At 42.6% G+C, this 24,379-nt stretch overlaps 3 protein-coding genes across 7 annotated transcripts; 1 reads left to right on the top strand and 2 right to left on the bottom strand.

Moving 5' to 3' along the window:
- Nucleotides 1-2,430: 2,430 nt before the first annotated feature.
- LOC106566737 (transcription initiation factor TFIID subunit 4) lies at nt 2,431-14,564 on the bottom strand. Its single transcript, XM_014135076.2, has 16 exons — nt 13,794-14,564; nt 12,847-13,641; nt 10,827-10,975; nt 10,608-10,733; nt 10,387-10,515; nt 10,175-10,297; nt 9,960-10,049; nt 9,593-9,835; nt 9,071-9,206; nt 7,364-7,475; nt 7,086-7,255; nt 6,871-7,001; nt 6,478-6,603; nt 6,308-6,364; nt 5,863-5,979; nt 2,431-5,016 (listed from the first exon to the last, which is right to left on the bottom strand). Exons 1-16 carry the CDS (start codon nt 14,269-14,271, stop codon nt 4,852-4,854), a joined length of 3,147 nt encoding a protein of 1,048 aa, XP_013990551.1. The 5' UTR covers nt 14,272-14,564; the 3' UTR covers nt 2,431-4,851.
- Nucleotides 14,565-15,000: 436 nt separating this feature from the next.
- LOC106566738 (protein LSM14 homolog B) lies at nt 15,001-18,654 on the top strand. 3 transcript variants are annotated; one of them, XM_014135080.2, is made up of 9 exons: nt 15,001-15,255; nt 15,582-15,745; nt 16,446-16,578; nt 16,717-16,905; nt 17,245-17,319; nt 17,459-17,620; nt 17,897-18,035; nt 18,176-18,336; nt 18,437-18,654. In XM_014135080.2, exons 1-8 carry the CDS (start codon nt 15,135-15,137, stop codon nt 18,327-18,329), a joined length of 1,137 nt encoding a protein of 378 aa, XP_013990555.1. In that variant the 5' UTR covers nt 15,001-15,134; the 3' UTR covers nt 18,330-18,336; nt 18,437-18,654. The 3 variants fall into 3 exon arrangements, with proteins under 3 accessions (XP_013990555.1, XP_013990553.1, XP_013990552.1); XM_014135078.2 differs by having other exon boundaries at nt 18,176-18,348; nt 18,437-18,525; XM_014135077.2 differs by lacking the exon at nt 18,437-18,654 and having other exon boundaries at nt 18,176-18,376.
- On the bottom strand, nt 18,639-23,237 carry LOC106566739 (proteasome 20S subunit alpha 7). Of its 3 annotated transcripts, none has more exons than XM_014135082.2 (7): nt 22,772-23,237; nt 21,957-22,083; nt 20,134-20,258; nt 19,943-20,065; nt 19,741-19,857; nt 19,579-19,661; nt 18,639-19,476 (listed from the first exon to the last, which is right to left on the bottom strand). In XM_014135082.2, the coding sequence occupies exons 1-6, from the start codon at nt 22,865-22,867 to the stop codon at nt 19,608-19,610; spliced, it is 642 nt and encodes a 213-aa protein (XP_013990557.1). In that variant the 5' UTR covers nt 22,868-23,237; the 3' UTR covers nt 18,639-19,476; nt 19,579-19,607. The 3 variants fall into 3 exon arrangements, with proteins under 3 accessions (XP_013990557.1, XP_013990556.1, XP_013990558.1); XM_014135081.2 differs by having other exon boundaries at nt 19,579-19,641; nt 22,772-23,235; XM_014135083.2 differs by lacking the exon at nt 19,943-20,065 and having other exon boundaries at nt 19,579-19,641; nt 22,772-23,236.
- Nucleotides 23,238-24,379: the final 1,142 nt, after the last annotated feature.

Genomic DNA, 24,379 nt, shown 5'->3' with positions numbered 1-24,379 from the left:
GGACATCTACTTTGTGCATGACCCAACAATTGTTTACAGACAGATTATTTCACTTATAACTCACTGTATCACAATTCCAGTGGGTCAGAAGTTTACATAAACTAAATTGACTGTGCCTTTAAACAGCTTGGAAAATTCCAGAAAATGATGTCATGGCTTTAGAAGCTTCTGATAGGCAAATTGACATAATTTGAGTCAATTGGAGGTGTACCTGTGGATGTATTTTAAGGCCTACCTTCAAACTCACTGCCTCTTTGCTTGACATCATGGGAAAATCAAAAGATCAGCCAAGACCCCAGAAAAACTATTCTAGACCTCCACAAGTCTGGTTCATCCTTGGGAGCAATTTCCAAATGCCTGATGGTACAACGTTCATCTGTACAAACAATAGTATGCAAGTCTAAATACCATGGGACCACGCAGCCGTCATACCGCTCAGGAAGGAGATGCGTTCTGTCTCCAAGAGAGGAACGTACTTTGGTGCGAAAAGTGCAAATCAATCCCAGAACAACAGCAAAGGACCTTGTGAAGATGCTGGAGGAAACAGGTACAAAAGTATCTATATCCACAGTAAAACGAGTCCTATATCGACATAACCTGAAAGGCCGCTCAGCAAGGAAGAAGCCACTGCTCCAAAACCGCCATAAAAAAGCCAGACTATGGTTTGCAACTGCACATGGGGACAAAAATCTTACTTTTTGGAGAAATGTCCTCTGGTCTGATGAAACAAAAATATAACGTTTTGGCCATAATGACAATCGTTATGTTTGGAGGAAAAGGGGGGAGGCTTGCAAGCCGAAGAACACCATCCCAAACGTGAAGCACGGGGGTGGCAGCATCATGTTGTGGGGGTGCTTTGCTGCAGGAGGGACTGGTGCACTTCACAAAATAGATGGCATCATAAGGAAGAAAATTACAGGGATATATTGAAGCAACATCTCAAGACATCAGTCAGAAACTTAAAGCTTGGTCGCAAATGGGTCTTCCAAGTGGACAATGACCCCAAGCATACTTCCAAAGTTGATGCAAAATGGCTTAAGGACAACAAAGTCAAGGTATTGGAGTGGCCATCACAAAGCCCTGACCTCAATCCCATAGAAAATGTGTGGGCAGAACTGAAAAAGCGTGTGCGAGCAAGGAGGCATACAAACCTGACTCAGTTACACCAGCTCTGTTAGGAGGAATGGGCCAAAATTTACCCAACTTATTGTGGGAAGCTTGTAGAAGGCTACCCAAAACATTTGACCCAAGTTAAACAATTTAAAGGCAATGCTACCAAATACTAATTGAGTGTATGTAAACTTCTGACCCACTGGGAATGAGATGAAAGCTGAAATAAATCATTTTCTCTAATATTATTCTGACATTTCACATTCTTAAAATAAAGTGGTGATCCTAACGGACCTAAAACAGGGATTTTTTAACTCGGATTAAATGTCAGGAATTGTGAAAAACTGAGTTTAAATGTATTTGGCTAAGGTGTACGTAAACTTCCCACTTCAACTAAGTATTTGGGTAGACTTGCGATGCTGCCCATGTATGGGATATAAACTGGGTGAAGACACAGGGATTCACAGGAATCTACTGTGTCTGCAGAGTGAACAGAAACAAATTCCATAAGCTTAATATCCACACTATCTGAAACAGGGACATGACTCTGTGTGCTTTACTGTGAGCCCTCAATGAGCTGCCCAACTGTGTGTGTCTGAGTGTCTGTAGTAACCCAGTGGTGTGTACCTAAAGATCAACAGCCTGCATTCTCAAAGTCACTGGAGCCATAGCACAGCCAGAGACATACTCCTGGTGCTGCTTGGCTAGCTAGTGTTGCTCATAAAATCTCTCATCAGTATGATATTCTCAGCTCATATCTCTTGCAGTTGTTGCTGAGCTAAGGGGAGGGTTGGGAAACTGACGGTATGCACCAAAGGCTGCTGTACTGATAAAGCCATATGCAGGGGTGGAATTGGGAGAAATCACTCCAGGAACTTACCACTGTCATATCCCCGGGCATTCAGCTTTGAAATATTGTACCATCTTAAAATACTCCCCCCTGGGATTTTCACTTTGTGAACTCCATTCACACGTGTAAGTGTGACTTTGGCGGCATCGACTTGGATCACGTCCACAAAGATACAGGTGAGATCGCTCTCACTTCCAAAAGACACAAAGCTAATTCATTTGGTTTTCTGAGTTTGACTGTTTTCTGCCTGATGCTGCCTCGCTCTGTTTGCGGGACGTATGGATTTAGTGACAAAATAGTGCCCTCCTGTGGAAGAATTATGCACTTTAACTCAGGAACTATATTAATTAAAATGTAAATCATTCATCATAGCTACATCATTGGAGCCCATCTGCCTTTGGGCTAATAAAGTTGATAACCACTGTATAAGACAAACTATAAAACACAGGCATTGGCAAGATCCACCGATAGGTTGTTGTACTATTTTTCTTTTTATGAAGGAGATCATTCTCTCTCAATTACCTATAAAACAATTGCAATTAAAAAAACATTCTTTCACTTAGAATATTTACATATTAACAAGTGGCTGTGCAAAATGTACAAGATATTAATACATAATCTGCTTCAGGTTTTCACTAAAAACAGTTCTCTGATAGAACATGGATAAAGGGAAAGATGTGTAACAGCTGCTAGGGGCGATGGTATTGAAAAGTATGTACAGTCTGAAAGGTTTCATCAATACCATCCAAAAGCTTAACAACCAACCAATTAGTATGTGCGCTAAGAAATATAAAAAAGACACATAAAGTGGGTGTATCCCTCTGAGCGACTGCTTGATTAAAAAACGGATTGTTCGGGGGTGCATTCTGTATACTCTGTCCATATTCTGCATTCCATCCCACATCGCCATGGCAGCTAGCAATGGCCTCCCTTCAATCATAAAGGCTATCTATTGCCAACTTTGCATCAAAGTCTCACTTTGCATCAGTCTTACTTTGCATTGTTGCATCAATTAATGAATATAAAATGGTTTTACATTACTCTTCTGAAAAAAATAAAAATAAATGTATATCAATTTCTTCACACGGTCTACTGATAAAAACCTACAATTTACCGACTGCTTCCATAGGATGTGTTTGTGTGTGTGTGTTTTCATGTATGCATATACATGTACAAAATGTTATCAACAGACATGTTGACAAAATAAATAATCATTATAAGTGATTAAAAACAAAGTCCAACACACAAGCACCTGGGAAGAGATGCTAAAAACAGAAATCAAACAAGTCTAAAAACTCTGTGGAAAATTGACTGATTGAGAAGGAGTGCTCCTGTTCTGTCATCAGAGTTCTGGAGAGTTAGAGATGTATGATTAATATGGCTTATTTTGGCTGCAAGGCAGCTCGATGGAAGAGTAATATCAGTCAAATTAAAATAATCCACAGGCAGTAAAAGAGCACTAGAATGAATGACTATAAAATAGGAAAAATAAAACGTCTCCTCAACAAAATGCACAGAGTTTCTGTATCGTCAGGTATTTGACGTTACTCCTGCAGGTTTACAGAGTTTCTGTATCGTCAGGTATTTGACGTTACTCCTGCAGGTTTACAGAGTTTCTGTATCGTCAGGTATTTGACGTTACTCCTGCAGGTTTACAGAGTTTCTGTATCGTCAGGTATTTGACGTTACTCCTGCAGGTTTACAGAGTTTCTGTATCGTCAGGTATTTGACGTTACTCCTGCAGGTTTACAGAGTTTCTGTATCGTCAGGTATTTGACGTTACTCCTGCAGGTTTACAGAGTTTCTGTATCGTCAGGTATTTGACGTTACTCCTGCAGGTTTGTACATATGTTGGTTAAACGTATAAAAGTCCACTAGCTGGGGATCTTTCTAAAAAAAGTCTAATCATATATTGCATGAGGTTAAAGGATGGAAAAGATAATGCATGTCCCTACTGCAAAACATGCAGATGTTTCCAGACCCAAAGGAGACCTCTCAAATAAGAGCATTTCCCCTCCAGGGGAGTGTATGGGAGGGGACCTGGTTGCCAGTAGCAGGTCTCTAACATGGAGAATGATTGAGGCCTCTAGTGGCCAAAAGGCCGTATTAGCATAGGCAGCGCCATTGGGGGCATCCACCATTTTAATGTGGTCAACTAGGTGGGACTTCCGACTTTATTGGCAGATCCCTCCTGGTGACCTTGCTGAAGTCATGTCCAACTGGGTCATCAGGAGGGATCAGGCAATCGCAAAGAAAATGTAATACTTCAAAATGGAGATTGCGTCAATGGAGCTGCCCATGCTGTCAGACGCTATAATGGCACAGATACAAAGATGAGTCCTCTATCCATCTCTATGGTCTCTACATAACCGTGAGAGGCACTGTAAAGGAGAGGCCAGAAGAGCTAGTCTGATAGGTCAGTCCCAACAACTCATTGTTTCACAGCTGCAACAGCCTGGTCTCTCTTGAGGAGGGAGTGTAGGGCTCAGCTGATGATTCATTTTCCAGGTGTCATTGGTCTCTCATCTAGTCTAGGTGGTCATGGTTCTAGGAGAGCACAGAAGAAGAGACGGTACCATCAAGTGTAGCTGGTCTATCTTGCCCTTTGAGGGAGGTGCTATTGGTTGCTCTTGTCTCTAGGGGAGGTGCTATAGGGAGTGGCTGGTCTCTGTCTGTTAGGGAGGTGCTATAGGGAGTGGCTGGTCTCTGTCTGTTAGGGAGGTGCTATAGGGAGTGGCTGATGTCTGTCTGTTAGGGAGGTGCTATAGGGAGTGGTTGATGTCTGTCTGCTATAGGAGGAAGCATCAAGTGCATCAGAGTGACTTGTTTAGTCTCATTCATTTCTTGTCCCTTAGGAAAGTGTTATTGGGCATGTCCGGTCTCCCTGTGTGTTATTTGAGGAAGCCTTTATAAAGCAGGTGTGAGCGGCTGGTCTCTCTCTCATTTTCCAGACAGAAGAGCAGGTCCCTGAGGTTGACCCGGGTGATGCGCTGGCGCTGAGGCCTGGAGCCTCCGCTACTGTACCCACCTGACGGAGAGGGACCAGAGCACAAGTCCTGAAGAGAGAGAGGAGGAAGAAGGGGAGAGAGGTGGAGGGAGATAGAGAAAGTAAAGTCCATGTTGATCTTCAAAAATATGTGTATGATAGGGTGCTATCATCTAAAAGCATTGTTTTCTTTGTTAAGATCCATTAGGATACTGTCTCAGCCTCCAGTATTTATGCTGCAATAGTTTGTGTCGGGGGGCTAGGGTCAGTCTGTTATATCTGGAGTATTTCTCCTGTCTTATCCGGTGTCCTGTGTGAATTTAATTATATATTCTCTCTCTCTCCCCCTCTCTCTCCCTGAGCCCGAGGATCATGCCTCAGGATTACCTGGCCTGATGACTCCTTGCTGTCCCCAGTCCACCTGGTTGTGCTGCTGCTCCAGTTTCAACTGTTCTGCCTGGGGCTATGGAACCCTGACCTGTCCACCGGACGTGCTACCTTGTCCCAGACCTGCCGTTTTAAACTCTCTAGAGACAGCATTTACACCTGAGGTGCTGACCTGTTGCACCCTCTACAACCACTGTGATTATTATTATTTGACCCTGCTGGTCATCTATGAACATTTTGGCCATGTTCTGTTATAATCTTCACCCGGCACAACCAGAAGAGAACTGGCCACCACTCATAGCCTGGTTCCTCTCTAGGTTTCTTCCTAGGTTCTGGAATTTCTGGGGAGTTTTTCCTAGCCACCGTGCTTCTACACCTGCATTGCTTGCTGTTTGGGGTTTTAGGCTGGGTTTCTGTACAGCACTTTGTGACATCAGCTGATGTAAGAAGGGCTTTATAAATAAATGTAATTGATCAGGAGTCAATGATTCAGCCCAGAGTACTAGTCTGTTTGGTTATGATACTCTACCTCAGCCCCGGTTCTGACAGGGGAGTTCATTTTCCTTTTCTTCCTGGGGCCGATGGCTGCCAGGGCCGTCATGTTGGCCTCCTTCTGCCTGATCTGATTCAGTTCCTGCTGCTGCATCTAGAACACACACACACACACACACACACACACACACACACACACACACACACACACACACACACACACACACACACACACACACACACACACACACACACACACACACACACACACACACACACACACACACACACACACACACGGAACAGGCATGACAATAGAAGACTCCTTTGCCTGAAGACAGACACATGACATGATCACACATACCAGCACCCACTATAAATGAACATACTGACACACAAAGAGTATGAGAAACACTACAATTCATTCACATACAACATGTTACACACACCATGTATACAGCTACACAAGCCTGTACTCTTACCTCTTTAGCCTTCTGTTTAAGCCGAAGCTGTTCTGGGTCCTCTTGTCGTGATCGAGACTGGGGGAAGAAAGAGGCACAGTTTTCAGTATCAACACTACTAGCACTTACAGTACATGACCACTAGATGGCACAAACAGCTATACATTACTGCCTCTGGTGGAGTTAGTTACCTTAGCTGCCTTCATCAGGATCTCTCTCTCCTGCTCCTCCTTCCTCTGTTTCTCCATCTGATCCAGCTGCTCAAAGAACTTCAGCTGCGCTCGCACGTCACTCACCTGTTCACACTTATCATCCTCCTGAAAGAGAGTGAGAGAGAGATGGAGGGAGAGGGGAAAGATAAATAATGAATTACAAGGGTAAAATGGTTCAATCAGATATTATCACTGGCATCATCAAATTATTTCAGCACTTTTTGCAAACCTGTTGCAATGAGCACCAGTGAAGATCAAATACCAAATAAACTGGTTTTGACTAAATATAACATACAACTTGAATAGCTCATTAAATAACTTTACTAGTGAACCTCTTACACACAAACGCCCACAGAAGCTGTGTTCATTCACCTTGAAGGTGATGTTTTTCTGCTGCGCCACCACCGTCACTTTCTCCAGCAGGTTCTGCAGCCGATGCTGTGTAGCATGGGAAACGTAGTTGATCACCTCCGGCCCCAGGTCAGTCACCCCTAACATCCTGCCTGTTACAACAGAAGAGGACAGGAGATGTCATAGATTTTAGGTACAGAATGTGTGTGTGTGTGTGTGTGTGGTGTGTGTCTCACCTATCTCATGTACTCTCTGCGTTAGTGAGGAGGTGTAGAGGAAGGCCTCGTCTTTACAGGAGCGAGTCACCATGCCGACCAGCTCAGAGTTGGTTGCCAGAATGCGGGCACTCTCCTCTGATAGGTTGACTCCAGCCATAGAGGCCACGTCATTTATATCATCATCATCCCTGAATGGAGGGAGAGAAACTGTTTATAACGCCTCATTTTCACTTGAAGAATCCCAAAATCATCTGATTTGTACATGCATGTCTATGAGTGTGTGTATGTGTGTTTACTTGAAGGTTCCTCCGCCTGCCTCCTGCCTGTTCTTCAGTACTACAGAGAGCATAGACTGGGGCCCCAGTGTTACCTTGGCCCCTGGTGCTAGAGCCTGCTTCACTACAGGAACTGAGAGAGAGGGAAGAGATGGAGAGAGAGCGAGAGAAAGGGGGGGGGGGGGGGGACAGTTACATAACAGAGACACTATATTTTTTTATTTAACCTCCTAACCCTTTCACATTGTATATCATAACTCAGCAATAAATAATTAACTTTTTCTTGGTAGAGTTGCTGTGAGCAGAAAAGCGAAGCAGACCTCAAGAGGAAGAGAGATGGAGGAAGAACACATTTCACAGATGAAGAGCTTTCCATGGGTCCCTCAAAACACCATTCATCAATATAGCATGCAGTTATATACATATGTCACAAGGGGAAGTGTTTCAATATAGTCCTCGGTCAGTGAAGACAGCAAGGCAAGCCAGGAGGACACTGGACACACACACACACCCACAGCAGCAGCACTTATTATATTACTGCTGTCTCCACTAGCTAATAGTAGCTGGCCCACAGACAGAACCAGTACACTTCTTTCTGTCTGTCGCCTTCGATCATGGACACTGCTAACTGGCATTGTTCACACTGTGTGTCTTTGTCCCAGAGCCTCACAGCCCAGTGGGAAAAATACCTCACACAGGAAAGATCCAATCCTGCACAGGTGTCGTATCACATTCTACAGTGATGGTATCAAAGCATTAAATAATACAATTAATAAGGTCATACAAAGTACTATTAGGCCCATAGTATATTTTATATAAATTATATTTCTATTAGAGATGTTCATCTATGACGAGTACACAAACGCATGCATCAAACACACAGGCAAAATGCAGATAGAGTCGATGTCTGCGCCCCAGCGGAAATCTAATTAGCATTGCCTCACAAGACACGTCTGAAGGTTCCCCGTACCAGTTGAAAAAAATGAATGGAAGTATACAGAGCGTTCAGAAATATTCAGACCCTTTGACTTTTTCCACATTTTGTTACGTTACAGCCTTATTCTAAAATGGATTAAATGAATTGTTTTCCTCATCAATCTGTATACAATACCCCATAATGTTAGAGCAAAAACCAAGCCATGAGGTCGAAGGAATTGTCCGTTGAGCTCCGAGACAGGATTATGTTGAGGCACAGATCTGGGGAAGAGTACCAAAACATTTCTGCTGAACTGAAGGTCGCCAAGAACACAGTGGCCTCACTCTGACAGAGCTCCAGAGTTCCTCTGTGGAGATGGTTGTCCTTCTGGAAGGTTCTTCCATCTCAATAAAAGTGAGTGGCCTAGCCGGAGCCTGGACTTGAACCTGATCGAACATCTCTGGAGAGACCTAAAAATAGCTGTGCAGCAACGTTCCCCATCCAACCTAACAGAGCTTGAAAGGAGTGGCAGAGAAGAATGGGAGAAACTCCCCAAATACAGGTGTGCCAAGCTTGTAGTGTCATACCCAAGAAGACTCAAGGCTGTAATCGCTGCCAAAGGTGCGTCAACAAAGTACTGAGTAAACAGTCTGAATACTTATGAAAAAGACTAACGTAACAGAATGTGGAGAAAGTCAAGGGGTCTGAATACTTTTCAAATTTCTGAATACTCCACCCACCCCCCCAGCTTCGACAGGGCTAAGACTGTAATGGGATAAGAAGGGACACAGAAAATACAAAAACACACACACCTGTCTGCAGCTGTCTGACCACCTGCGGCTGCCCCATGATGATGTGACTGTGGGGCTGGCCTCGGAGCGTAACCATGGATGACTGGGCCAGAGTCACCTGAGGCCTCGCCATTGCCCCCTGCTGCTGAGGCACCATCTACACAGACAGAGACCAGAGAGAGAGCGAGACCAGAGAGAGAGCGAGACCAGAGAGAGAGCGAGACCAGAGAGAAAAAACAGAGAGAGAGAGACAGAAAAAAGAAAGAGAGAGACAGAAAACAGAAAGAGAGAAAGTGAGAGAGGCCAGAGAAAGAAAGAGAGCAGACCTGAACCTTACTGTGCAGGCTGGAGTATTTCCTTTTCACATTGTCCTTTCCAGCATGTTTCCAGCAACTATGGTGGACGCGTAACCAGGCGATACACTTGGGGTCATCCCTCAACATAACATAGTCATATAGACTTCCTATTACATTAAAACAACAAGGCACCCTACCCATACAATAGAGGAAACACTGAGTGGAGTATCGTTAGGATATAGTATACCAGGCCAGGCTTGCTATAAGATGTCTGGGCCAGGCTGATGACAGGAGACTGGTGCATGGTCCCCTTGGCCCCAGGGCTGCTACTGTTGAGACGGGATTTCTGTGCCGTGGACGTGCCCCCCAGCACCACAGCAGTCAAGGCCTTAGAGGAGGCGGCAGGCTGGGCACCACCGTGAAGCAGCTGGCTCTGCTGGATGAAGGCTGCCGAGTCTGGGGTCATTTGACGCAGTGCAGGAAGACTCCTCTGGAGATGGGGAGGAAGAGCACAAATCATTCTCTCATCTACAGTATATTGCATCATTGGCCACTTGTATTTATTTGGGTGTATAGCTAGCTACATTAGAGAAGGGAAAAGCCATCAGTCTCACCTTGAGGAAAGGCACGAGATATGGCTGAGGAGAGGAGTTGAGCTCCCGGTATAACCGACTGGTGAAGTCCTCCGCTTCGATCTTACCCTCCTGTGGTGGTAGAAAAACAGACAACATAGAAAGACAAAGTGAGAAAAATAGTGAGAGTGAGCACAAGAGACAGAGAGATAGACACATATGGCCAGACAGATGGCCAGACAGACAGACAGGTGTACCAGCAGGCTCTTGACTAACTCCTTGACGTTGGCTGTGGTCTCAGACGACTGCTTCCCGCTGGATGCCAGTTTGATCAGCGTGGACAGGAAGTTCTTACACTTCTTCACGTTCTCCAGGATCTCCTACACACACATATACACAAGTTAGGACCACTGCATGACTATTTAGGAGTAGATAAATGTCGGAAGGAGGGAGATGAGTGTTGTCTCACCGTGGTAGAAAAGACCGTGGGGGCGCCTGGTGTCCCAGGGGTCCCTGCTCTCTGGGTGACTGCTGCCGAGCAAGGCTGCACTGGAGCCTGACCTGAGGTGGCGGCCGCTCCACCCAGCATAATGGTGTTCTATAGGAGATGGGAAAGAGGAAGCAGGGTATGAAAGGAGACAAAGGGGGAGATTGAAGAGAATTGAAGAGGGGGATGAGTTGTGTACCTACCTGTTGTAGTACAGGAGGCCTCTGGAGGGTGGTGGTGGCCTGGACGGTGGTCTGGGCCGGGGAGCCCTGCTTAGTGATGGTTGTGGTGGGGGTCACCTGACGGGACATCATGGGCGTCCCTGGAGCCTGCAGGACAGAGGAGAGGACAAGGGTTCAGGAGTTCACAGTGATCTCTCCATCACTGTAGGTAAGAGATGATTAGTGTGTGTGTGTGTGTACCTGTACAGAAGTGATCTGGACAGGGGGAGTGCTGGTGGGGGTGGCTGCCCGTGGGGTCATGGCGCTCTGGGACTGGGACTGCATCTGGGCCAGGGTCTGCTGGTGGATCATCAGAAACTGCCCACTCTCACTGCGTACCAGCACCATGCCTACACAGGGCATGGAGGGGTAACGGGTAAGAAGTCAAACAGGAGATATAGATCGACAGACAGACACTTACTTGCTAAATACAAATAACGTTACATATCTTAATAATAGCTATGGAAACACATTGTTTGGTTAGAAAATACAGTGTTGGCCACTCTTGGCAGAAAAGTACTTTTTTTATTGTCACAACAACAAGAACATTCAGCTCTCAGTGGAGAGCTTAACTAGAGCTAGCATTGTTAGCCAGAACCTGTGAGACATGCAACTCACACAGAAAATGTGCCATATGCATGCAACTACGTTACATGATGTGCTATGGTGTCAGCGTGCCTATTGATAAAATCAGTCAATTTTATGTGTGCAAGGGTAGCCTGTGTGTTATTTTACAGGCGACACAAGTAGACAGAATCAATAGAACGTTCCCACAGGTCAATGTGCTCGTGGAGCATAAACAGCTGACAGCAAAACACGCATGCACGTGGAGTTTTGTGTAATAAACAAACCAAAGGTGCAGCAGCGATGGCAACTGTAGCTGATATGACATAGCAAATGTTAACTACAAGTTTGCAACAAAGTTTCTGTTTCACAGAGAGTGTTACAAAGAAACACTAAGCTGCCAGCAAATACATTGTATCCTCTCTCGACTGTGGCTATTTGACATAGGGTTAAGTCAGCGTTAGCGGGACATCTTTTGGTAGATTGCTATGTAGACAGTCAAAATCAGTGTAGCCCTACTCAAGCAATGTTTATTTCAATTAATGAATGTCTTATCTACATTTTAATGATGAAACAAGTTGACCATTTATTATTCAGTGGATGCTACATCCCCTAAAACAACATCAGAACCCTACTTTTGATGAAGTCTTTCAATGCTAGTGGGACACTTTAGTAGATGAAGTGGGACACTATTTTCTCATTAAGAACACAGTGGCCCACTTTACCTGGCACTTGTGAAATCATCAATTATACTTTGTAGAGGCTTATACCTTCTGTATAAAAAAATATATATATATTAAGAAAAAGACAACCTTCGACTAGACCCTCTCAATGCCCTTGGGAAATGTATTTGGGAACATTCCAAGCTCTTGGTGAAAAATCTAACTAAACATAGACATCACAGCTTTTACCCCCCCCCCCCCCAAAAAAAACCCGCTGTCCCTTTCATAAATTGCGCCTCTTTTCTATCCTTCCTTCCTCCCTTACGTCATTGTCCTTTCCTACTCTTGCTATTTCCCGCTAATTCTATCCACCATCATCCTATGCTGTTTGTGCTAAATAGCGTCTAGAATCGATTTACAGATGTTAGGAACAACTAAAAGAACATATTTCAATGTATTTTACAATATCCAATGAGTCAATTTACATTTAAAATTGATTAAAAAGTTTATTTGGTTCATTTTAATAGCTGAAAAGGTCCCTGTCCCACTATCCAAACAGTGGGACACCACTATAAATCAAAAATATTAAACATTATAACTATTTTATATTATAACTATTTAGGTGAATGGTTATTATATTTCAAAACACTATCAATAAATATTAACTTTAACATGAAAAGCTAGATTGTTGAATTATATTTGACAGAATGACAGCCTTATCATTATAGTGCAATGTTTCCTATGTACAGCATGTTTCAACGGGTCACTCCATCTGAGAAACCTGATCACACACAAACACCACAATGATGTCACACTCACCAAAACCATTTTTTCCATGCACAAAACACATTCATCAACAACCAAATAACATGTGTTGGGATTGGGCTGCAAAATTATAGTACAGTTACAGTAGCCTCAAAGTAATGGCCCACTAATGCTGACTTCTCCCTAACTGGCTACTGTACTACGTCAAAACACCTGAGAATGAAAGTTACCTGGAGGGAGCTGAATGTTTTGGATGTTTGAAGCATTTTGTTGGGGTTGCGGAAGTCTCGGGGAGAACACCTGTGGCGCGATCGCCTTTATCCCACCAGGACAGGCTGCAAAAGTCGATGGGGTGGAGGTCCTCACATTTTGTAATACCAGGCTTTTACCTACAACACTGGGAGCGGTCACTTGTGAAGTCGTTTGTATGGTCGTTTTTGGCGACTCCAATTTGTTGATTTGCGCTTCTGAACTTGCAGGGTGGGCAACGTTGACAGATCGTATCAGAACCGTATTATTACTCCCGCTCTGCGAGGTGACTGTTCCGGGGGTTTGCATAGGCGGCCTCGCGAGCGTGACAGTGGGCACACTGTTTAGAACAGACAGCTGAGACGATATCACAGTTGAAGTGACAGCATTGTGCATAAGAGGTGTTTGAATGACTGTGCTGGAAGTTGAGGGTAAGATCACGTTTCCTTTGACCACCGAGCTCGGTCCGTTGTTGACAACCGCAACGGCGGGCACTGTGCTGCTTGCCGAGCTCACCAAAGCGGCAACACTTCCTGAATTATGAGAGTTTATCACAACGCTCCTTCCATTTAAAGTTTGTACACCAGCCGCCCCAGTTTTTCTGGTCCCAGTTCCGTGATCGGGAACCCCCGTTATCACACCACTGACTGCCCCAGTCTTGCTCGGACTGTGCCCGGCTGTCATGCTCGAGCCCGCCGCGGTTGTCCCGACCGCAGCATACATGGTTGAACCCTGGGACCTCCTACTATTAATGACACCCCCTGGCACGCCAGTCCCTACAACAGAGGAAACAGATGAGGGATGGGAATATCTATCAATTGAACATGTGTAGCTGTAAAAGCAAGTTGTCAAATTGTGTGGCTAAGAGACTAAAACAGAAAAACAACGTGACCAGAATAAGCTAACGTTAACCACTCAGCTATCTTACCTGGTTTAGCAAGCTCTTGTGAAAGTCCCATTTCGCTGTCCTGGACATTGGAATTGCGACCTACAGCTGAGTTGTCAATGTGATTTGCTGCAGCCTGGACCCTGACTGAAGAATTTCCACGACCCGATACCGTGAGCTCAGACTCCAAAGACCCAACTAGATCACTAACTACTTTCTCGTCCACCTCTGTGTTGAAGAAAACATCATCCAATAAACCGGAGCCCGCCGCCATCTTTACTCTGCTACCCTCGCTCGTGAGACGCATGCACCGATTGGATACTCCGTCACTGACATCGGATTCCAGGGTGCTCTGATTGGTTATTGCTAGATTTACCGTTTGGGATGAATTGTTACAAATTGCATTTAAGGAATCCCAGCCAGATGAGATATAACACGGGCAGCACGACAGTACAGACAGGGTTGCATTTGGTAGTTGTGTGGCTAGCGTTGCCAAATGGAAACGAACCACACCAGACATCGATTATGTTACCGACTTGTGTTACTATTTTGAATCATTATAGAGGAAATGGAGTGGCTTTCTTTGAGCTTTTATCTCGACTCAAAATGGCTGCGTTGTTTTTCAGGCGGTCTGTCCTACAGCTGCTGTTACCGCCCGCACGAGGGCGCATACAGGGCGCTCGCTGCTAACTGTCAGAACGAGACAACCAGCTTCGTGCCCACTGACTGACACTGACGCATATGCTGGACAATAAAGCATCTGTCATTTACTTTGTTCTATTGCGGACATGTAACGGTACCCTATTCATACGTTAGAGATTGATGTACATGTGATATTTTAACTTTCACTTGGTATGCTGGTGCTATTGCCTCAATAATGCGCTCGAGAGAGAATGTGTAGGCTAAATGTAATTTTAATAAAGTTGAATAAAAACATTATAGGCCTATACAATTATCATATATTTCTTTGTTTCGGTCATATTGTACATTTGTTTTGATTAGCCTATTGATATTTAGCCTAGTTTATGGGCTACAACAAATATGATAGAACGAAATCGCATGAACTCGGCGTATTTGCAACGACACTTAGCCAATATGCATAAGCTATATGCCATCAATAATTGTTACATACAGAGCATAGTTGATGAAGTTCCAATTAACTTTTAAAACTTTTTAGAACATGCAATCCAAACATGACCCCTTGAGGCACAGGTGCACTTGTAAATGAGAAGGCGTGGCCCATGGCTCACCTTGGAGTGATGGGCCATAAATTCCCTCTAATGAACCGCATATTGCCTTGCTGTCATGTGAATCACATTTAAAATACAACGCAGAGATTAGGCTACTTGACGATTACTTGTTGCCATCAGTTCACCAGCCACCATGAGCGTCGGGACTCCTTATATCGGCAGTAAAATCGGCTTGATTTCCAAAGCTCTAAATCGGTATGAGGGCATCTTATACACCATTGATACCGTGAATTCGACAGTGGTGTTGACAAAAGGTAAATTATGCGAGTGGCCAAAGAGACGCATATCCACTCTGACAGCAGTTGTAGTGAAAGAAGACCTGTTTGCTCCTAAAATAAGTGATTGTGATCACATGTGACATTACACATATGTTGGAGCCCATACTTTTAAACACAGAGACAATGTGAGCAGTGGAATGTGAAAGTAAAGTTTCAATATGGTCACTTGGGCCTACTGTTACTGTATTTTACAGGATAGTTTACTTGGTTTGTGTGTACAACTATGTCAATGGATTGCATAGTAAAAACATCTGATTTGGCCTGTCAATGAACTTCCATGATTTTCTCTTGTTTATATGCAGTGAAGTCATTTGGATCAGAAGGCCGACCCACAGACAGGCCAACCCCTCCCAAAGATGACGTCTATGAGTACATCATATTCAGAGGAAGTGATATCAAAGACATCTCATTGTGTGAGCCTCCAAAATCCCACCATGGCCTGCCCCAGGACACTGCCATTGTGCAGGTAGGTAGGCAGGCTATGCCTACCTCTCAAACTCTAAGCGACATTCTGCCTTCTCAACCATTAGCTTCGCCCAAGACTGCCTAGTGTGAACTACAATATTGACGCTGTGTTTTAGCGTTAAGAAACGTCAATCATCGCTTGCGATACTGCTTTTGAAACATATGGCCATTTCATCATGGAAAAAGTCATTCAAATACTAAAGATACACTTACTGTAGCAGTTTTGCACAGATCGATACAGCTATGGGTGCCTCCATCCAACAAAACTACACTTCCACCACATTTCCAGAGTTGGCTTACACACAGGTGTTTGGAACACGCTAATTAGCAAAGGTGGTAGCTTGTATTCTGTTTTCCGTAAACAAGCGCTGTAATATGGAGGTAATTTGGGAACACTAGCCCTTAGGTGTTAATCAATTTAAACTTTTCAACTTTTTAAAGTATTTCTCGGTGTTGTGTAATGAAAGCTAAAGTCCAGCTTCCAACACTGTACCGCAAGCGACACGTTAATGTTCAGATTGAGCATCGGGGATCTTAGTTAACGAAACTCCCCCTACAGAAAACGTCTTCGTCCAATAAGTCTTATGTGTAATGTAATTGAGTCATGATCAAGGGCTATGCCATGAGCCCGTCCATGTATCAGTGTTTCGAGTAAATTATTTATAAATGTGCTGTATTCTTTCCGTTTTGGGGGGGTTCAGTCATCACTCAGCACCTCAGCGTCCTCCTATAATCCAACTCCAGGACCAATCAGTCCCTACAGGATCCCATCGTATAATCAGCTAGCAGCCAACTATCTGCTCAACCAGCAGTATGCTGCAGCCCTTGGTCTGGGTGAGTCAGTGAATAAGACCGGAAACTGTTGGGGATGATTCATGTTGCAACACTATTCATTTTAATGATAAAATCCATTATCGGGTGCTTGTTTCCAATGATGATATATAACCTCCCTCTTGGCCCTGTTCTACTCAGGTGGAACTCAAGGCCCTCAACTGAGAAGGGGTCCTATGGTGGAGCAGGCTGTCCAGACTGTGCCTCTAGATGAGGCAGGGCAGACGAAAGGCCAGAGTCTGTCTCAGGAGCAGCGCAGGGAGACCAGTAGGCCCATGCAGCGAGCTGCACGAGGGAGCCCACAGCCCCAGAGACGCTCTGGACCAGGCAGTAAGCAGACTGGGAGCAAGCCGGGATGAGCTGGTGGTACTTCAGGCTGTTGAGGGGGGGGGGCTGGCTCCTCTGTATTTACTTTATGCATGTAGAATAAGGATAAAGAAATGCGTTGTAGAAAAATAAAAAGGACCTGAATGTGTGTTCAGCTTTTGCATTGAAGATGCACTACTTCCCATAGTATACATTGGCATAATGCCTGATTTTGAATTTAACTCATGTATTTTCACTTTGCTCTGGTTAAGTTGTAGATGTAATAAAAAATTACCCCTGTGGAAAAACATGCATTCATACTGTAAAACTGACTGTGATTTGCAACTAGTTTTCTACCATCAGGTGGCGCCGATGTACAGCGTCGGCGTACAACTTCCCAATCCAATGACGAGAACAGGCCACCACCGAGAAGACAAGGTGACCCCTCCCCCCCCTTTAGCTCATGGGTCAGGGACAAATCTAATTTGCTTTGGATGGTTGTATAGTAAACCATTTTGTTATAGAATTTCTCATACCTTAGAATGAATGACTTATTCTTTCCATTTTTGTCCTGCAGGAGCTCGTAGGCCCAGGAATCGTAATCGAGGCCAGCTCCTTGTGAAAAGCTCCAAGCCCAGCACCCTCAAGTTTGAGTCAGACTTCGACTTTGATTCTGCAAACGCCCAGTTCGACAAGGAAGAGCTAGAGCGGGAGATGCAGGACAAGTTGAACATCAAAGGTTGGTTGCATTAAAATAACCACATGTCGGTCACCATGTGACCAATGGGCCTTCGTGCTTTGTACTGTAGTTGCAGGAATGCGGCAATTTGACCATGACTGTGATCATGCATTAGGCAACCATTAGCTCATGATTTGGCCATCACTGATTGGGGAAATTAATGCAAAAAGGGGACTTACATTTCTGCCAGAGATATATCCAAAAATTATTTTATTATCTGCAAGCATTTCAGAACCATGATTAGTCATTGTTCAGCCATGCTTGCATCTTCACTAGAAACACAGGATGAAGGGAAGGCGAAACCAGAAGTAGACACTGGTGAGGAGACAGTGAAGAGGGATCCATTTGGGCCCAAGTGCTACTATGACAAGGCCAAATCCTTCTTTGATAACATCTCGTCAGACCATAAATCCAGGTGACCATGTTCATTTTATAAATGTGCTCTGAAAGTGACTAACCTATCTATTATGCTGTCAATTTCACATGTCACAAAATGCTTATGAAGATCTGATGATGTAATCTCTGTGCTTGTCTAATCATGTTACACTGTCCCAGACGCACTACCTGGGCAGAGGAGAGGAAGCTGAACGTTGAGACCTTTGGTGTTCCTGGCCGCTTCCTGAGGTTCCGTGGGGGCTACCGCGGCCGGAGAGGGCTAGGGTCAGCACAGCGCCGGCCCTCCCAGCGAACTGGGACTGGAAGGCTGTGAGGGTCAAGTGAGTAAGGACGTGCGTGTTTCTTCAAAAGCCTGGGTATATATTGCTTGCGATTGAGTGTAACCAGGCAAGGCTAGTAATGTGTTTTTTTTTTTTATAGCCCTGCAGGCCTCGTTTGAAGCTTGGGTTACCTTGTGCATGAATTGCCATAAAGTGGTTGTGTATGTACTTTTTGTTTTTGTTAACCAAAATGTAACATTTTGCATTCCATTATTTTTCTCTGCCATCATGAAGTGTTTTGTAATGAGAATTTATTTTGACTCTTGTGACCCCACACCTGAATAAGTATATGAGAAGTGAAATGCATTGCTTTTTCTTTATTTTCTTTGAGCCTGAGGTACATTTTGGCTTTTGACATTGTTTTGAATTTGCTTGTGCTTTTTATCCTTATCTGTATTCTGATAAATGGATGACATGCAAACTTCCTAAACTATTCAAGGGATCAATTTGAAGATGAAACTGGTGAGGGTAAAATACTTCATGGTATTGTAGATATTACTTAATATAATTATACCTAACTTAATTAAAACAGACCATGTCTGCCAAAAATATTGAATTCCCATGTATTAGTTTGTTTTCTATCATTTTGAGAAAATAAGTGTTCAATTGTTACATATCTAATAAACATGGGAAATTGCTTATTCACTTGTTCTCTGTTCAATGATAGTAAGTGGATGTTGTAGTTTTTAAATGCAGATATTTTTCTTTGCAAGAATAAGGTAAAATCTTAAGATTGCATGTGATCCATTTAGGGCAGCAGTGTTTCTCAATCCATTCCATTGGGACTCCCAGGGTGGGAGCATTTTGTTTGTCTTAACACCCAGTACCTTGTGAGCACTGGAGTCTACCAGCACTACCATAGCCTACCTGATTCAACCAAACAAGAGCCTGCTGATTAGTCAAATCAGGTGTTTATGCCAGACTAGAATAAAAATATGCAATCCTTGGGTGTCCCTCCAGCAATGGCTAGAGAAACAATGAGAGTTCTTGTGAATGAGATTCCTGATGCAATATTGACGGACAAAGGCACATGTTTGTTTTTGTCATGACTGGTCAAAGTGTTCATGGTTTCTTTTGTTTCTCTGCTTTCTCCGTTTCAATAGCCGTGACATATTCCTCGATTTCCTCTTGGACCAGAATCTATTTACAGTGAAAATAAATAATTAGGGGAACATTTTATGTTGCACTATTACACAGGTGAGATCCTCTGGATTTGCTTAGTTGTCATGATTTCAAACAGACCTTCATTGATTCATCCCGCTTCATAATGGCTAGCTCAATGTTCTTTCCCCCTGACTGGACAACCTGCGAACACAGGGTGCGAACTTTGATGGAAGATCTGTGCTTTGTGTTCCAATCACTACATTGTTGCTGTCAAATGTTCTAAAGTGGTGTAAGCCTCACCTCAAGTAGCGCTCTGATGGCAAGCTTAATGGTGTCTGTATCGGACTCCATATCCTCTTTATAGTTCTTCTCTAGAAACTCCCGAACAGTCTTGGCAGATCTTCCAATGGCATTTGCCTATGTACACAACCGCATTTTATTTTTCATATTTTGAAGCATCTCATCAATGATTCAGATGTATGGGTCAGAAAAACACCCCTACCTTCCAGGCATGGTATGTTCCTGAGGGGTCTGTTTGGTACAGATGGGGTGTTCCATCGAAATCAAATCCCACAATGAGGGAGGAGATGCCAAAGGGCCTCCGCCCATTGCTTTGGGTGTAGCGCTGAAAGTCGGAATATATAGAAATGATGTATCCGCACGTGTGGGGATGGCTGGGTGGGTGGGTGGTACCTGTTTTATGCTGGAGATGTAGCGTGTGATGTACTCTACTGTCGCAGGGTCTTCTACTGTGAGCCTGTGACTCTGACACTCCACCCTGGCCCGGTTAACAATGATCCTGGCATCTGCGGTCAATCCTGCAGGCCATTGGATAAGAAGGAAGTATGTTACACCAATTAAACACCTCACCCAACTTGGTGAAAAATCTAATTGCTCAATTTCAGCAGTAACATTACATGTATCATTCAAAGTAGGCCTACAGTGCCTAAGTATTTTCATCCCTTGACTTTTTCCCCATTTTGTTACAAAGTGGGATTAAAATGGATTTAATTCACATTTGTGAACTATCTACACAAAATACTCATGTCAGGAAGAAAAACACTTAAAAAAAATTAAACCAACATGATTAGATAAGTATTCAGCCCCCTGAGTCAATACATGTTAGAATCATCTTTGGCAGCGATTACAGCTGTGAATCTTTGTGTAAGTCTCTAAAGAACTTTCCACACCTGGATTGTGCAACATTTGGCTACTTTAAAAAAAATCATTTTAAAATACTTCAAGCTCTTTCATTGGTTGTTGATCATTGCTAGACAACCATTTTCAGGCCTTGCCATAGATTTTAAAAACAAAAACTCCCCATTCCTTAATGATTACAAGCATACAAATCAAATCACATTTTATTTGTCACATGTGCCGAAATGCTTACTTACAAGCCCTTAACAAACAATGCAGTTCAAGAAATAGTTAAGAAAATATTTACAAAATAAACTAAAGTGAAAAAAAAAAAAAGTAACGAGTAAATTACATAACGAGGCTATATACAGGGGTACCGGTACCGAGTAAATGTGCGGGGGTACAGGTTAGTCAAGGTCATTTGTAAAGTGACTCATAACGTGATGCAATCACCACTGTTTGAAAATATGGAGATTGGCACTCTGTAATGCATTGGATTTGCCCAAACATAACACTTTGTATTCAGGATGAAAAGTTAACTGCTTTCCCACATTTTTTGCAGTATTACTTTACTACCTTGTTGCAAACAGGATGCATGTTTTGGAATATTTTTATTCTGTACAAGTGGCCTTTTCACTGTCAATTAAGTTAGTATTGTGAAGTAACTACAATGTGAAATCCCTAAGCGGTTTCCTTCCTCTCTGGCAACTGAGTTAAGAAGGACGCCTGTATCTTTGTAGTAACTGGGTGTATTGATACACCATCCAAAGTGTAATTAATAACTTCATGCTCAAAGGGATATTCAATGTCTGTATTTTTATTTTATTTACACATCTACCAATAGGTGCCCTTTGCGAGGCATTAGAAAACCTCCCTGGTCTTTGTGGTTGAATCTGTGTTTGAAATTCACTGCTTGACTGAGAGACCTTACAGATAATTCTATGTGTGGGGCACAGAGATGAGGTAGACATACAAAAAATCATGTTAAACCTTTATTGCACAGAGTCCATGCAATTCATGTGACTTGTTAAGTACATTTTTACTCCTGAACTTATTTAGGCTTGCCATAACAAAGGGGTTGAATACTTATTGACAATACATTTCAGCTTTTCATTTTTAATTAATTTGTTAAAATTCAAAACATTATTACACTTTGACATTATGGGGTATTGTGTGTAGGCCAGTGCCAAATCTCAATTTAATCCATTTTAAATTCAGGTTGTAACACACAGTGGAAAAGGTCAAGGGGTGTGAATACCTTTTGAAGGTACTCAAATGTTGATGACATAAATTATACCAGACATGGTAATTACATATTTGCAATCACCACTTGACACCGTCTGTGGTTTGGTGTGCACTATCCTATGTTTAAAATGTACCTGCAAAGGCCATGAAGACATTGTCATCCAAGGAGCAGATTTTGCGCACCGTCCTGTCTTCTTGGAGCTTGGCAACAGTTTTCTTCTCCACTCCTAGAACAACAATATTTTTTCCTCGCACTCCAACCTGTAAAAGAATTAGGCACAATTGATACAGTTGTGCCTGTTGGAGCTCAATTTGGTTCCCACCATGCACTTCTCTTTGATAGGTTACATTGTGGCATCAGTAGTGCTTGACCCAAAAGCGATTGATATATTTAAAGAGGTAGTGCAGTCAAAAACATGATTTCCTATTTTTGTATGTATGTATGTATGTATGTATGTATGTATGTATGTATGTATGTATGTACAGTGCCTTGCGAAAGTATTCGGCCCCCTTGAACTTTTCGACCTTTTGCCACATTTCAGGATTCAAACATAAAGATATAAAACTGTAATTTTTTGTGAAGAATCAACAACAAGTGGGACACAATCATGAAGTGGAACGAAATTTATTGGATATTTCAAACTTTTTTAACAAATAAAAAAATTATAATGCACTTACAGTGTAAGAGGAGTTTGAAAAGATCCTTGCTTGTTTGGCTGGGTGTTTTTGTTTTGACGGCCTGGTTAATAGACTAATAGCAAAGGGAGTTTGCCCTCCTCTCTGCCAATAACAGTTAGTTTTCTAAGAAGCTATTTTTGTTTATTTTTAACTATTTTAATTTTAAACAATTACAGTAAGGTACTGTTACCCAGAAATTATTTGATATTGCGATAAAAAAAACGGAGCATTGGAACTTTAAGAACATAACGTGAATCTATATGGTACTTACAGCAGTTGAACCTTTTTTGACCGCCTCCTGTGCGTAGTCCACCTGGAATAAGTGCCCATCAGGTGAGAACACTGTGATGGCACGGTCGTAGCTCATCTTTCATTCAATTCACTTTTACATAAATTATTATTTCTGTGTCCTTGACTTGCCTACGCTCTATAAACAAAAGTGAAAGTAATCAGACTGAAGGAAACAACCAAGCACGAGCTAGCGAGATACTATTGGGGCATGTATTTGCATATTTCCGTTAGGGAACGATACCTACTCTGTAAAGTGCGGTTGTGCAATAACTAAATTCGCCCTTGCACTCCTTCTAAACAACGCAATTTGGCAAAAGGTAAAATCTATCAAACTTTGTCCACTCGGTTCTAGTTTTGGGAACAGAAAACTGTATTGAGAAAAATGAAAACATTTGCATAATGTCGGCCAAAATCCATCTTCTCCCACTGCCGGCCACTAGGCTTCCTCATCACCATATTTAGTAGTGAGTTGAAACGCCAACCGGGTGCTTCACACTTATACATCCGGTGAAATATCTGTATAATTGTTCTATCTGTTATTCTGTGTGGAACAGCCAACATCTGATTTATTGCGGCCATCAACCTGTCGCTATTTACGTTGGAGAGCGAGCGTAGTGAATCAAAAAACACCCCTACCACCGTTTCTGGACTGATGTGAAACTATATCTTCGCCTCAAATTGCATACAACCGTTGAAATTTCTGAGTTTGACATATTATTTACTACACTGATTCACGTTTGAACGTGAGTATGTCATAAATGTCTTTATTTTATTAGGATAATTTTTCATACACAAATCTAAATATCTTATTTTTTTTATCTGATTTGGAAAACTATTTAGAGTCATTAAAACGTATACAAAACAAAATGTCAAAAAAAAGTATTCGCTACATGTCTGTATTTGAATTGATGTAATGTGGATTATTTTTTTAAATTTTCTTTTCATTTCTTTGTGGAATCCCTCTGGCTGTTATGTTTATATTTTGCATGTTACTGTTAGTAAAAAAAAATAAAACACCGTTTCTAAACCCAGAGGCGCAACATCGCGAGACTTCTGGGTAACGCTTGTGAAACAGACCAGGGCCCAGATTCACAAAACCTTAAGAAGAAATTTCTTCATAACTGCCATTTTTTTCCTTAACTATAGATTTATGAAGAAAGTTAATCTTGGAAATGTTGTTAAGCTATTTAGTTTGTTTCTCCTTTAGCAAAAGTTAAGAAGAAATTAGATTATTGAAAATAACGTTTTTAGATTTCTTCTTAATTCCAAGATAGCTAAACCCTTGTTTTAAACTCAGGCAGTGAGAGAATAAGTGCATGAAAGCAATTGAACATGTTTAATTCACTCACAAAGTTCATCTGAAAGTTTCAGTATTGATTATTTTAAAACCAAGAACATATTTTAGAACAGTGATCTCAGTAGGAAATATGGTAACATGATTCTCGGTTGCCTAGCAACAAACATTCTAAGAAGATTCTTACAAGATATTTGAGAAGTTTGTAGGAAAATCATTACATCTTAAGATATTGTGGAGGAATTGCACTTACAAACTATCTTATCAACTTCTTTATTTTTTTTCGTAAGAATC

This window comes from Salmo salar, chromosome ssa13 (genome assembly GCF_905237065.1).
Source record: "Salmo salar chromosome ssa13, Ssal_v3.1, whole genome shotgun sequence".
NCBI classification, from domain to species: Eukaryota; Metazoa; Chordata; class Actinopteri; order Salmoniformes; family Salmonidae; genus Salmo; species Salmo salar.
This window is presented reverse-complemented; position numbering and strand designations above follow the sequence as displayed.